Source organism: Astatotilapia calliptera, chromosome 11, assembly GCF_964374335.1.
Source record: "Astatotilapia calliptera chromosome 11, fAstCal68.1, whole genome shotgun sequence".
In the NCBI taxonomy this organism is placed as follows: domain Eukaryota; kingdom Metazoa; phylum Chordata; class Actinopteri; order Cichliformes; family Cichlidae; genus Astatotilapia; species Astatotilapia calliptera.
Window position 1 is genome coordinate 16,604,213 of NC_137432.1, and position 15,373 is coordinate 16,619,585.

The 15,373-nt window shown below is 40.4% G+C and overlaps 1 protein-coding gene across 1 annotated transcript; it reads left to right on the forward strand.

Moving 5' to 3' along the window:
- Positions 1 to 3,515: 3,515 nt before the first annotated feature.
- Positions 3,516 to 12,767, forward strand: trhra (thyrotropin-releasing hormone receptor a). The gene is made up of 2 exons (XM_026185947.2): positions 3,516 to 4,710; positions 8,983 to 12,767. Exons 1-2 carry the CDS (start codon positions 3,904 to 3,906, stop codon positions 9,421 to 9,423), a joined length of 1,248 nt encoding a protein of 415 aa, XP_026041732.2. The 5' UTR covers positions 3,516 to 3,903; the 3' UTR covers positions 9,424 to 12,767.
- The last annotated feature ends 2,606 nt before the right edge of the window (positions 12,768 to 15,373 follow it).

The following is a 15,373-nucleotide window of genomic DNA, read 5'->3' on the forward strand; positions in this document are numbered from 1 at the left end:
GAGAGGATTGTTGTTGTAGTTGGATGGCTATCTTCAGACTCTCTCTCCCATGGCCACCAGCTCATTCTTTGCATCAGAAATCAAATTCTCTAAAATGTCAAACCGTTGTTGCAAATAAGAAAGGGACTGACAGTAACATTTCCACTTCAGTGATAAATAAATAATCTCCCAGTTATGATCCTGAAATACCTACAACAGAAAACAAAAACAATGATCAGATTTGATTCACACATGCCTGACTAATGATGATTTGGTACGCAGTCAGCAGAATGCAGCTACATCACAGCGAGCATGATCTTGCACATTACTAGAATCAATATTCGTTAAATGCAAGCTTGTAGGCCTGGATGTGTTCTTCAGGGGAGTAATTACAATTTTTTTTTGCCCACCTGCAAATTGTGTGATTTTACCTCTTGACCCCTCTGCCGTGATGAGTGATGATCTGTCGCGGTCTCCCACCTGAACCGAAACACTTCACTTACCCGGTGGTGCAGCGTAATAGCACAGAGAAAATCAATACAGAGGTGACAGTGAATTAAAGCCACTGGATAAGGACACTGATATAAAACCTTTGCAAGGATGCTGGGATTATCCCAAGAAAGCCAACTGGCTAAAGACTGCGACAACTCAGGAAGCCTAAAACCAAGATAACTGCTGATCCTTTTACACTGTCTTGCTTTTTATCCATACATCCTGTGGACAATCTTGCCACGGTGTGGAAAGTAGCTCTTTTCCTACACGCCTTTCAGCTCTTGTTGCTGAACAGGCCTTCTGGGAAGGTTATCCACACAGTGATATAAACAGCTGCATTGCCTACTCTGCTAATATCTGAGTAATCCATCCTTCTTTTACTCAAGCCTGTGCAGCTTTCCTGGGAAAACAATCAGTATCACTGTAATCTGGACTAGTGATGAGCAACTGCCTCAGCTGGTTTGCTCATCCTTTTTTGTCTGCGGGGCCTAAAAACACCACAGGGATGAGAGGAAGAGCGCTAATCAAAAAGAGTTAAATCATGCCTGCGTCAGTTTGATAATCCACAGTGGATTTCCATGCAGATGGAGATAGAAGTAGACAGTAGAGGACTTTTTTCCCCCTCCTCTCCCTCTGAGAGGCACTTCACACACACGCACATACAACTCCACCTCAGCTCATGTTACAGGTGTTATCCCCTAGGAAAATTGTTGCTGGTGGGTTCCCGCCTTTCTCTCTGTCTACGTAGCAATGTAGACAGAGAGGTATAATGGAAAAGCAATGCTGAACAGCGTGAACCTTCAGCTCCTTTCCTTCTTGATGAGAAAATCATGTTGATGCAGGTAGACAACAGAGAGTGAGAAGGAAGCAGCGACAGCCCTTTCCCCTGCTACGCTGATCACAGAGTTCACCTGCAAGTCAATTTGAATAGAGACGCACTGTGTAATACAAATCTCAGAGACATAAATGAGCTTAAAAACATGTAATATGGTACAGATATGCTGCTGTCAGACATTAGATAGCTCCGAGTCATGCTGCCAGTATTTTTGGAACTACCACAGATGACACAATATTGCACAATATTGCACTACGGAGATATTAAAGTCACCTTTTATATATTTGAAAATTTTATATCCTTATACTGCCATAACAGGTTTTCTTTGGTGCCTGCAGGACTCAATAACATGTTTAGTATTATCTTATTGCACTTTATGGGATTATGTTTTATCTTTTATTACATTACTATGTTCACGTGGTTCCAGGTATCTGGATATTGACACTCTGTGTAGCTTTTTTTACCCTCTCTCTTTATGAATATTACTAGGCGTAAGGAAAGGTAAGGCATAAATGAATAATGTGCTGCATGTATGTGTCAGTTTTCTGGTGGTGGTACTGATTGGCACTTGGCTTGTTCAATGATATACTGGGGTTTTTCCTGCACAAACACCTCTATGATTAAGAGAGAAAATATATTTCCCAATGGGAATCAATTCCTTGGGCAAAAAGTGTATTCAGAAGTAAAGATGTCATCAGAGTATTGTCCCTGACTATGCCCATCCCTTTATGACCACAGTATACCCATCTTTTTTGGCTGCTTCCAGCAGGCTTACATCCCATGTCACACAGCTCAGATCATCTCAAGCTGGTGTCTTGAACATTGTGGTTTGTTCACTGTACTCAAATGATCCCCACACTCACCAGCTCTCACCACATCCCAAAGGTGCTCTTTGGGATGTGGTGTAATGGGAGTGTTTAATGAGAAACAAATCTGCAACAAGTATTTGATGCTGTCATGTCAATATGGAGCAAAATCTCAGAGTAATGTTTACAGCACCTTTCTTAAGCTACACCATTAATTAAGGCAGTCCTGAAGGCAAAAAGGGGGTTCAACCCACAAATTATCAAGGCATACCCAATAAAGTCCCTGGCAAACTTATATTTAATATGTAAAACCTCCAACGTTTCTGTACAAGGCTTAGCAGAAGCATTAAAATATTGTGAAATGCAAAAATGACACATTTCTCACTGAAATAATGAAATCAATTTGTTAATTACAGTAAATTTGCCGGTTTTCTTTTCATTTTTATGCAATTGCTGGTTGATTCAATATAGAACACTTACAGTGTAAAATGGGAGTTTAAAGGTGAAAAGGAGCTATTTATGAAAGAAACAAGGCTTTAGAGTATTAATGTATTAATGGCTTATAAGTGTGCTTTCCTCCTAATCATTAACAGTCAGGGTTATCTGTTCACTTGTTTAACTTTCTTTATTATATGCATTTTAAGGAGTACATAATTATAACACAGTACAATAATATTACAATTAGATATGACGGCATAAATAACTCTAGCAAATGAGTGCCTAACACAACTTGATCTTTATTATTATTAGATATAATAAATACATTTCAGTTCAATGTATCCCGTGAATGAGGTGTTTTATTTAAAAAAAAAATCTGACTCTTCACTATGATTTGTTCATATGCGAGAGCATTGATTGGCTGTTAGCTAATCAGCGGTACAAACATATAATAAACAGAAAATACATTAAACAAAGATGAAAAAGCATCATTGGCTTCTGGGCTATAAAGAATAAAAAATATAAAAGAAAATTTACATGAGATTTGTGTGTGTGATGGGCCTAAGTTTGCCACATTAGGTTCAACATAGATGGGAATAATTAATTAGGCTTAAGAATATGGGGATTTTTCTCTCAGGTTAAAACTCTGGATATGTTAAAATAGCATAATTAAAACAAATTAAAAAACAAAACAAAAAATAACTGCGTCACATACACAGCAGAACACTTATTGTGGAGGTGATGATGAAACTGATCTAGTAAAGCAAAATCCGAGTTTAACTGGAAATCACTCTAAAACCTTTATTGGTTTTCCCTCTTATTAGAACTTTTGTCTTAGTTTTACTTTTTCTTGGAATATTACTTTCAAAATTAGCATGTATTTTTAGAACGGCCCCACGGGAGTCCCTGGTTTGAAAAAAAAATGTTCGTGGCTCCGGTGCGTCAGCCTGTGACTTCACTGGGCTGGAAGGAGCAGAGATGCTCTGCAGGAAGCTCCCAGTCATGACTGTGTGAGCGGTGAGACGAGAGCGAAGCGTGGAGCCTGCAGCACCTCCTCTCCTCTGGCTGCAAACTTCAGACCTCTTTATGATGTGTGAAGGGAAAAGCGCGCTGGAGTTTGATTTGATGGCTTTTCGATATCACAAAGTGGAATGGATTTCGCTGAGAAGAACAGACAATTTGACTGGATCCTGTGCGGATGAAATTAAGTTTTTAAAGGATTTATAGAAAGGGGCTCTTGGTGGATACAGTTCGTACTGTGGCCCTGCAGAGATTTTTCACTGTGTAATGCATGTTTCTGAAAGCTCGGTGTAATTTTCTTAAAACTCCAAAGAGCGACAGCTTCCTCTTGTCATGAAAAATCTCACCATGGATAACATGACTGTGGAAAATGACACTTCGGTGCACGACAACCAGACCCTTGGAGTGTGGACTGACTATTCATTTGAATACAAGGTGGCCAGCGTGTTTTTGGTGACTCTAATATGTGGGGTTGGGATCGTGGGGAATGTGATGGTCATACTGGTAGTCCTGACCACCAAACACATGCGGACTCCCACTAACTGTTACCTTGTGAGCCTGGCGGCGGCTGACCTAATGGTCCTTACGGCCGCCGGGCTGCCCAACATCACCGACGCCTTGCACGGGCAGTGGGTGTACGGCTACGCGGGCTGCTTGGGCATCACTTATTTCCAGTACCTGGGGATAAACGCGTCCTCCTGCTCCATAACCGCCTTCACAGTGGAGCGCTACATCGCCATCTGCCACCCTATTAAAGCGCAATTCTTGTGCACTCTATCCAGGGCTAAGAAAATCATCATGCTGGTGTGGGCGCTCACCTCTGTTTACTGCATCATGTGGCTCTTTCTGTCAGACACTAAAAAGTTGATCTATGACAACGTGGTGCTGCTCACCTGCGCCTACAAGGTGTCCAGGAGTCACTACCTGCCCATCTACTTCACGGATTTCACGGTGTTTTACGTGCTCCCTCTCATGCTGGCCACGGTTCTGTACGGACTGATCGCCAGGATACTTTTCATCAATCCACTGCCTTCGGATCCGAAGGACAGCACCAAGAAGTGGAAGAAGGAGACGACTCAGGGAGGGAGGATGATTAGCACCAGCTCCTCCAGCAGCACCACGGCTGCCTCCCGCAGACAGGTAGCTCATTATCGTCACCATCATCCCCGTAGCACTTTTCTGCGTGAGTTGGGTTGCGGAGGGACTGTATTTCGTTCCAATTAAAAACAAGTTAAATGTTTCATTTCCAGCAGATTTATTCTGCTTCTCTGCTTTTTCTTCTTCTTTTTAAATCCAGATAGATATTCTGACAATGAAATGTAGCCCTGCGTTCAGTTATGCTAGTCTAAGTTTATGGTGACAGGAAAAAACCTGTCTGTTTGGGATTTGGAAGATTTTGTACCGCATGAAACAGAATGAGAACACCCAACCTGGGTTCCTTGGCTTATAAGCGTTTCTTTAAAAAGAAAGAACGCTTTTTAAAAAGCCGTTTCTTTAGTGAAAGATCCACAGCTTCGTGGATTACAGACATTGAGAGAAATTAGACTATGTCTTCTCGTCCTTATCTCCGTGTGAGGGGGTAAAATTTTAAAAATCCTGCAAAAAACAAAAAAATCTCAAAAATCCTCAACTGCAATTCCATCAATGCTGCACCCATATCAGAGGCGGGGCTACATTCTTAATGGTTGTATTTCAGGCCGACATTGCAGGCACACACGTGTCTGCAGTCACGGTGCATGAGTAGTTGGTGGATTGTTGCGTTTCAGACACGTCTGCAGGGTGAGACCTCACCCTCTCCTGACGAATTTTCACTCGGACCCAAGCAGACCATGCAAATGCCTAAACTATACTGTCCCTCTAGCACAACAGGGAGGGCCTGTCTTAGTAAGGGGGTTTATGGAGGGGTTTAGGACAAATTCATATACCTAAACGCAGCTTCTGTTAATCTTATTTTATTCTGAAAACTTTCCATTAATCTTTAGTTCCTAAAGTACTGGTAACTGAGCCTGGTGGAGTGTAAAACCAGCCAGTTCATTTCCCTTTCTTTCTTTCTTTCTTTCTTTCTTTCTTTCTTTCTTTCTTTCTTTCTTTCTTTCTTTCTTTCTTTCTTTCTTTCTTTCTTTCTTCGTGGAACAGAGGAGATTCTATAGCTTAGGACTGAATAAGAAGCAGAAATTTTGAGATAGTCCATCCTAAATATAGGCCAAAAAATGAATTATCTTATCTTATCTATGTCTTTTGTTAAACACACGGCCACATGCAGTACTGCTAAACAGTCTAAAACAATTTCACTATCTATCTTCTGTTTAGTTTTTTCTTTTTAACATTTTAAAAACAGTTTTATGAATAAAACTGAATCCTCTAAAGGTAAGGACACCATGCCAGACACCTAGGTAGGCTGCAGGGAGAGATGTTTGTTTATCAGATCAGGGGAAGAAGCCTTCCTGGAATGACAAGGGGGTGTGGTAACCCTGAGGGAGCTCCATGCTCTGCTGGGTAGTCAGATCAGTTAACCCTAACTCAAATAGACTTTTAGTCCTTTTCTCCATCAGTGGGGTTTTTATTCTAACACATTTCTGCCAAAGCACAGCCAGATTTGCTTGTTATCGTCAGCATTCACAACTCAACACAGACACAACCAACAACCCCTCCCTCCTACCACATACCTTACCGAGTTACCTAAATGTCAACAGCAGCTAAGATTAGGCACTCCACTTGCTGATGGCACTTGCTCTGCCCCTATCCAAGTCAATTAGACTCACCTCACTGCAGCTGAGACAACATGTCATGAATATGGATACGGGTTGATTACATGCACGTTTAAACATCAAGATTTTTACCCGGCAACTAAATTAATAAATCCAATCTTTGTAAAGTTGTGATTAACGATTTGATCCAGTTACTTAATAAATTATATAAACATTAAATAGGTGTTCAAATAGGTCACTAATATTGACGAGAGACTTTCAAGCTGGAAAGATTTTTATCTCATCAAATCTTTTCATTTTTTTAACTGGATAGTTTGGTATGAGCCACTGATGTGTAGCATCAATGTTGCTTTGATTAAGTGATGCACCAATTGAGCAACAAGCTGATCAGCAGTATACTTGTCCCTCTTTCCCATGTTAGAATCATGGTAAAAACTATCCAGTCCCTGAGGGGTGTGCTTATGTAGCACACCCAAATTTTGTATAAATCCGCTGTAAAAAGGACCCATTTTCACTTTTGTTTTTTCTGATGTCATTATCCTCGGGTGACATATAGGAACACACTGTACATGTAAACCTAATAAGCTTGCTTCACAGTACACCCATCTGGTGTGTGCTGCTAATTCAGGTGATTTTTGTACAATGCGAGTGACTCCACCCTAAAACACTTACCAGATAAATAATTGGCAAAACCCCAGTGCAGCAGTAAAAAGGTCAATCCACGCCTCGGTGTATGTGTAGCCATGTTATTTGTTGCAATGTTCGAGCAGACCTGCTGGCATTTTCACAGCTTTTACGATCAACAAAGTTCTCAATTCAAATTATACCCCTAGTATATACAAGTGCAATCAGGTGAACGAAGAAGAGTTTTTGGCTTGAAACAGGTGATTTTCTGGTACTATAGCATGCTGTATTATAAGTTAGACCATTTTGGGCAACCTTTTCATGAAAATGTCCAAAGGTTGTGACAGTGTCTTGGTTTGCTGGTTCCAGATGATCAAAGTTGAGCACAAAGGTCTAAAGACAAAAGCAGAGTTCTGTATTTGATAGGGACTCAGAATTTCCAATCACCAAACTGGAAAAGTCGAAGAAAACACCCACTTGATAACTTGGACACATTTACTCAGCTCTGACATTCAAATTTTGTTCATAACCACTATGGTCAAAGGAAACTCTTATTACTGTCCACAGTAATCCATGTTTGACAGTAAGGCTCAGCGCTGGCACCTTCCTGCCTTTGCATTTGCATGCGTGAAAAGCTTTAGGCTGAGAGGTGCAGCATGACCCCTAAGAACACAGATCCGAGCAGGCATCAATGGCATGACATTGATGAAGTCAGACACAGCATAAAAATGAGGAGCTGAGCTGGAGGTGGGTCACGTTGTATATGAGATTTGCAAGTGGGAAACACAGAAGTGTATCAGCTGAACCACCAGCTGTTTGCTTAGCTGTTATCAGCTCATATTGATACTGATATAAATAAATGGTCGTGACAAGTTTAAAATTTTTTAAAACAAGGTTTTTTGAAATTTAGTGTGGGGCAGCTTTCCTCTTCTGAGCTCAATATTGTTGTCTTTAAATATTGTAGTAACGCTCCACCATGTGGGAGCAGGTGAATGATGACCCCATATATGCTGCAGTTTTAAATCTTTGAACCCTGGTCAGAAGTTTTGTCATGAGTTTTTAAATCATGGCGTGCTGTTTTTAAGGACATTTTTTGTGCCATGAAAGCACATGTTGAGCTTTTTGTTTGCCATTTCAGGCTGTACCCATTGTAAAGAGATTAAATAACCAACACAGTGGCTGGGTGGAGGTGGCTTAAAGGCGGGAGAACAAAGGTTCATAAGGTCAGGAGGTAAACTGCTTATCCCCGCCTCAGGATTTGATTTTACCTTTTTTTTTCTTTAGAATTTTACATTTTGCCTATTCAATTTGGCAACACCACCAATTTTCAAATTATCCCAGTGCCTTCACATGAACCTTGAAATTAAAAAAAAAACAACTTAGATTATCTGGTCAGTTGGTGACACCTGTGGTCACTAATAAGGATTTGTTTTGTTGTTGTTGTTGTTTTGTGTAGAGGTATTTTTAACACATTGTACTGTGCTCTGACATCTGAAACAAATAGGCTGTTTCACAGGAAAAGCCACTTCACCAGCTGAATGTTTCCAATGAGAAGCAGAAGTGTTTGATGTTCTGCAGCTGTATAATAGGGATGTTGATAGGCTGACCACACTGAGAACAAATTTGTAGATGAACTACAGAGTTGCATACATTAAATAAATTAAATCCCAAAGGAATCACAGTCAAAACTATGCAGAGTGTTAGTTACAGACAAAAACTAATATTAGCAAAAAAAAAGTTAGGGGTGAAATTTCATATACCACATAAAGATGTTTTTTCATTTAACTGTGGGGAAGGCGCAGCTGCATGTAAAGACAATGTCGATGCATGATAGGGTGTTGGTTTTGTGCATGCTGGCTCATAGCTTACTGGGTAAAAAGCTGTTGAACAACCCTGTGCAGTAGTGCAATGTGTTGGGCTTCATTTACACCTGATGAGCATTTAAAAACTTTTTATTATGCTGTCCGAAACAGGTTCGTCTTGTAAATGAGTTATTGAATCTCAGTGAGATTACCTGTAAAAATAAAAGTTAAATAAAAAAAAAAAGCTTCTTTAACACATGAATGAATTTTTTTCCCAGGTGACAAAGATGCTCGCTGTGGTGGTGATCCTGTTCGCCTTACTTTGGATGCCCTATCGTACCTTGGTGGTGGTCAACTCTTTCCTGGACAAGCCCTACCTGGACACCTGGTTCCTGCTCTTCTGCCGTCTCTGCATCTACCTAAACAGTGCCATCAACCCCATCATCTACAACGCCATGTCTCAGAAGTTTCGTGCCGCTTTTAAGAAATTGTGTCACTGTGGCCCTCAGCGCATGGAGAAGCCTGCTTCCTACAGCGTGGCCCTCACCTACAGTGTCATCAAGGAAACGTCCAACGGGGAAAGTCCTGACCACTTCACCACAGTTATGGATGAGCTCCACACACCGTCTGCTCAGTACCTACCTGCCAGCATCCTGCCAAATGCCAAAAAGATGGTATATGAAGAGCCTTCTCCGTCGAGCAGGGATGTCAAGGCCTGACTAGAAACAACCTTTCCACCTGAAGGTGGTATCAGAGATTCTGACAGCTCCAGTATTGATTCTGACATGTATTGAATATACAGGTTCCAGCTTTATTTCTCAAGATTTTTTCCTCTTGTAAATGTTTGTTTTATTTGACATCAACATTTGCCAGAAGACAAATAGGATGAGCTGCCCTGTGCTGTAGGCTTTCTTGCATTTTTGTGTGAAATGCAAGAAGAGAGAAAATATCATAAAATAGGAAGTCTTAATTATTAATGCAGGAAGTGATCCTCCTCAGCCCTATGATGTAATACAAAATCACCTTTTCTATTAACTTTACCATAAGCTTTATAGTATAAACTTGCATGGCACCGATTTGTTATAAGTTACTGTATAGCTGTATGACAAATTTGTCGGAAGTAGGGTGCCTTCTCATCTCATCTTTCTCCCACTAAACAAAACCAGACTGTTGAATAAGACATTAAAGTAGTAGTCACACTCAAAAGGAAATTTCATTAGTGGATGTCATAGGTCTTTGTGATAATAGCCTTGCCGTTAGAGACCTTTACGGCAAGTTTAAAATGATTTAGCTGTCTCGCTTAACTCTTTGTTTGTTCCCATTAGTCTGATAGTGCCACTCTCAGCTACAGCAGGCAGCTGTTTTCAACAAACAGCTCTCGCTCCATCCAGTACAAAACAGCAGACAGACAGATTTAGCAAACACTGCTGTGGATGTTGAGCAGATCAGATATTCCCCCGGGAGTCCCCATTTGGTCGAACATTTCATAATTAAATTCAATTTGCCAGCTAAACATTTTCACTGCAAGTGAACAAAAAAAGGAGAAACTCCAGAGTGTGCCTGAAACACAGCTTAATCCCTAGTCCATTCCCTCATTATCAAACAATACTTAAATAGTCAGCTTCAGACAGAAGTATATACTAAATGGACGTTCACTCATTTTCATTTCATTTTCTTAACCGCTTGTTAACTTGGGTTTGCAAGCAGCTGGCGCCTATCCTAGCTATCATATGGTGAAAGGCAGGGTGCACCCTGGGAAGTTTGCCAGTCTCTTGCAAAGCAATCACACGGAGACAGACCACCATCCACGCTCACCTTTACAGCTAAGAGTAATTTAGAATCACCTGTTAGCACAACACACGTCCTAGAGGAGTACCCACAGTGACTCCATAGAGGCACAGCGAGAACATACAGTGGATTCAAACCTAGGAACTGGCTGTGTGATGAGACCTTGTTTATGTACAACTGTTCTTCATATTTATGGCTGATGTGACTGTTGAGCGATCACTTTCTATTCGCTTGACTCTGCCCAGCTTCCTCTCCCTGTTCTGGGAATGGAGCTCTTATTTTCCTTTGACCTAAAGTGGTTAGTAACAGTCAGACGATTACTTTTATCACCACAAGTATGCCATAAGCATACCACATTGCACACTGACAACTAATCATAGTAGTATTCTGTTACATCGACAGTTCGGTTGATGACTTTCTGTCAGTCTAATGACATTTTGATATAATTTCATTCTCTGGCCAGGTGTGTGTTAGCATGGAGCAGGTGCCCATGTTGTATTATTCCTTTTGTTAATCTTATTCACAGCACACGGCAACATTCATGAGTAGACCAAGAGGATGTGAACCCTCTACCATGACATGCTGTCACACTGGACTATAGTTGAAATAGCAACACACTAAACACACTAAAATAAAGATAAATTATTTCAGTGGGGTGGACAACTAGATGCTAGCGCAGGTGTTCAAGAGTTTACAGTGAACCTATAAATGAGGTTCATTTAGATGCGTCCCAGCAGATTCCTGGGTTCAAGTTTTCATTTTATTTATCATCAAGCATTTTATAAAGTTTATCTGTAATGTAACTAAGTGCTTTTGCTGTAAAGTAACATTTTACTTTCTTTTATGTTTACATTTTTGAGTGTTCTGTACAATATTAGACTTTTGTTTTGTTTCTGTGCTTGGACTGCATACACTGTATCACCTGTACATCAAAGCCTCTCATTTCTCAGTCGTTAAAATGTTCTGTCATGATAAATATTTATATTGTCTGCATTACGCAGCCCCATAGGATATCGTTTTACCAACCCTACCATACACAAAAGCAAATACAAAACTCTTTTTCCGTTGCTAATGTACCACTAGAAGGCTAGTACAGGATTTTACATAAATCCAATGCACATGACATTTTAGTCTTGCTACAGCACTACAGGGAAAACACAGATGTGGAATTATGTGACCTTTTAAAAATAGGTCTAAATATGAGAACAACTTTATCTTGCTTTCTCAATTTAAAATCCACTGATGTCTAACGATTTCTCTGTGGATTTCAAACTAAACAGTGACAAACACTAAAGTCTTCTGTTGGCTACTGTGACTATGACAGCTGTGGAATCAGAGCCCGTGGTGGGGGGGGGGGGGTGAGTGGCCGGTGTATCATAATGATAAGAGAAGAATGTGTAGCTCTGATGTGCAGAAAGAGAGGCTGTTTGTTAAAGGGTCTGGTAACAGTCGTGACAGTAATTCACTGAAACTGCAGATTGCAGCACTTTTGTGGGATTTATCCGCTCAGCAAAACCCAACAGAGCAATGATGGAAGGTGTAAATAGATCGCAACGACGTGCCATACTTGAGCTGGCGCAATCCACACTGTGTATATTGCTCACACCCCACTATTAAAGGATGAATTTTCTAGTGTTTCTTTGAGCTACATGTACAGTGTGTGTAAACTGAAGACGGCTCAAGGGGATAAATAAGTAAGGAGCTCAGTGAGAAGGGCCTTTTTTGTGTTAATCTAAAGGCTTTTTTCTGTCAATATTGTGAAGTTGCTTGAAATTGTTTGTGCAGTGCAATGTGAAATTCAATTGGTATTGTGTTTTCAAACATGTGGCAGCAAAATGGAATTTGTATTTTTCATTTTTAAAAAAAATAATAGCTCATTTTGATCTATTGTTCCATCAGTGTGTTTACCATCATTTCACAACAGCGGGTGGGGGCTGAACTCCAAAGTGGAAGAAAAAGACCGTGGTTTGTAGTAGTTGTAGCGTAAAGTACCTCTTATTCGTACAAGTTTCAATTTCTTCCTTTGTTCTCGGTTGAAACATATTTCTTTGACAAACAGCTGCGATGGAGATTTTTTGTTCTGCACGGTGCACTGTCTGCAGCATGAACTCAGGCTTTTGTGAAGTGCTACCTGATGAGTTTCCATCTGATGCAGTGTGGGGTTTTTTGTGCACTTTTCTTTCTGCAGGTGGCTTTTCTCTGCTTTATCAGTTTGATGGCTTGTTTTGTATTTTGTAACCTTCTTTGTCAATAATAAACACAGATGATAATTACACGATGCTGGAGATGGTGCATTATTGCTACGTCGATATACGCTCTTTTGTTCCCGATTCTCTACAGCTCCACCACTTCTGATCTATTACCAGCAGCCATTGAAGAAACTGCCTCATCCAAGATACCCTTATGAATCAGGCACAGATAGCTCTGCGAGCTGCGATCACACCGAGGACATCAATCACAGGTGTTGATTGCTTCGTTCTGAAACCACTCAGCATGTGGTGGCCTCGTCTCCTCTCGCTGAAAACTATCAGAACCCAAATGTGCTCAAAACAAATAATGTGACAACCGTGTGAAATTTATGTTTACTGTAGGTAATGTCACTAAATATCTGATCCGTCAAAGCTCCCTCAATTTTGTTAAGTGATAATGCCACCACTGGAGTCACACAGTAATTTCCCATGCACTGTGATGGAGCTGGAAAGAGCTTAATGTGCCAGGAGAGAATGTCCCTGGAACACGGAGGCACTGTTTGCCGACTGCATTTCATCAGCTGCACGCACTCTAGCTGTAATCTGACTGGCACACAATTGTTTTCACAAATGCATGTGAAGACACAGATTTTATTTTAATCCCCCTACTGTTTGTTGCTCTGTGTCTAATTTGTAAACTTATTTGGAAAGCTTTCCGCTTGTGGTGGAACTTGAATAATGAAAAAAAAAAGGTCTTTTCAGCAACTCCCTTATTCAGAAAGCTCTGCATATTTGAGTTGGCAGGTTTTATACTGGATGCCATTCCTGAAGCAACCTTAAAGGGATTTGCATCTTCTCAAAATAGCGATCTTTCACATCTTAAGTGAATGTGAAAAATGCTAAACTATGGAGCTACTAAAAGTAAGAATAATATTATCCATCAAATCCATCTGTAGCTTTCATTATTGTATCTTTTTTGATGAATGAAATTACATTCTGGTGGAAGCAGAGAGTGTTCTAACTGGACAAGCAGGAGGATGACAACTGATGCGTGAATTTTGAGATGTCTACCAGCTCATCCCTGCTTGTTATTTTATCACTGCTCCAGCTGGCTGTTCTTGTCAGGCTAAAATGACCCTCTGGCCACTGGTAAATGTCCCAGTGCTCCAGATAGGCAGTCTGCCACAGAATGTTTTAAACTATGGACTCAGGCTCACGTTCTTCAGTATGCAGATCTATTCCTTTTTAGCCTGACTTGTCAAACTGACTTGCTTTTCTTTTTTGATTGTTACCTGCAACGTGTTCTAACTAGAAACTGCAACTAAATATTTTTGGAAATGGGAGTATAAATATAAGCTAATCAGAATCAAACAAAGTGTGTCTCAAAGCTATAACTCTTTCCTTTCTTCAGTGTCTTTTAATGCTAAAAAAACAAAACAAAACTCAAGCAAACTAAAATGCAGCACTGCAAACCATGTGAGAAGTTCACACTGCTTATTGCTCAGATGTTCTGGGGGCAGTAAGTAAGGAGAAGGAAAGTCTTGTGTTTCTGAATATTGCATATATCTGTGATTAACCTCTGCTCCTTTCCAGGTCATCTGCTACTTCAGCTAGTATACAGGCTCACAGGTGTGAAAGATTACCTAAAACTAATACTGAGATCAGATTATGGAAAGTATGTATGTGCAACAATTATTTTCCCCTATCACACTCTGTCCAAAAGAAAAAAATGCATATGACTTTAGCAATGTAAGCATTGTGGCCTTACAGTGATAGTGCCTCTGTTCCAGACTGCATAGTGCTGATATTTCTCTGAGGGTGGATTGCCTTAAAAGTTTGCGCATGAATCTCAGAGGATAAATCGAGATGGCTTTGATGATCACTGGTCTTTTTTATCTTGTGCTGCCCTGAGGTTCAAGTATGTGGCTCTTTGTGAAATGTCCTGACAGCTATTGAATGAATTTCCATAAACTTTCCAACAGACATTCATGCCTACTTAGGATAAATTATTAGCACTTCAGCTCAGAATTATAGCTTGTTCAATAATTCAGCTCGTGATCTACTCCAGTGAGTGAACATGGCAAATAATTGCCAAACATTAGCATGTTAAAGATGAGAACATGCCACACAGATTTGAAGAGTTGTCTGTACCTAAGTATGGCTTAATAGCACAACCTTTAATCTTTACTCCTGCTTCTTTTTTTATGCTTGACACTCGTAGAACTTGTTCTTGCGCAATCAAAAACACGGTGATGGGAAAGCCGAATGTTTCACAAAATTTCAGTGAGTTCGTCATCTGTCGGGTTCAGATTTGAGGGTCGGGAGTATTATAACAGAGCTGATTACATATTCACACTGCCCACCCATTCGCCTAGTTTCTTTGAACTGGAATAAAAATGCAAAGCCCACCTTCACTGCCAAGTGATGGTGAAAGGTTCAGTTGTCATTTGTAAAACCATTTCAGCCATTGCTGCAGCTGAAAAGAAGAAACCATTGAACAGCACCTTCAGGGCTCTAACACAGGTCAAGGTGAAACCTGGAAAGTCAAAGAAACATGCAAACAAATAATTCCAAGAATATATGCACATAATCAGTGACCTCCTCAAAGAAGGAACACATACATAACTACCACGCAAAAAGGATGAAGCGCTAAAGAACTTGTCTTTCTTCTCATTCCCTCATTCAAACTCAA

Coding starts and splice junctions, on each gene's coding strand:
- trhra (XM_026185947.2), top strand. CDS start 3,904: ATGAAAAATCTCACCATGGATAACATGACTGTGGAAAATGACACTTCG. Junction 4,711..8,982: donor CGGCTGCCTCCCGCAGACAG/GTAGCTCATTAT, acceptor TTTTTTTCCCAG/GTGACAAAGATGCTCGCTGT.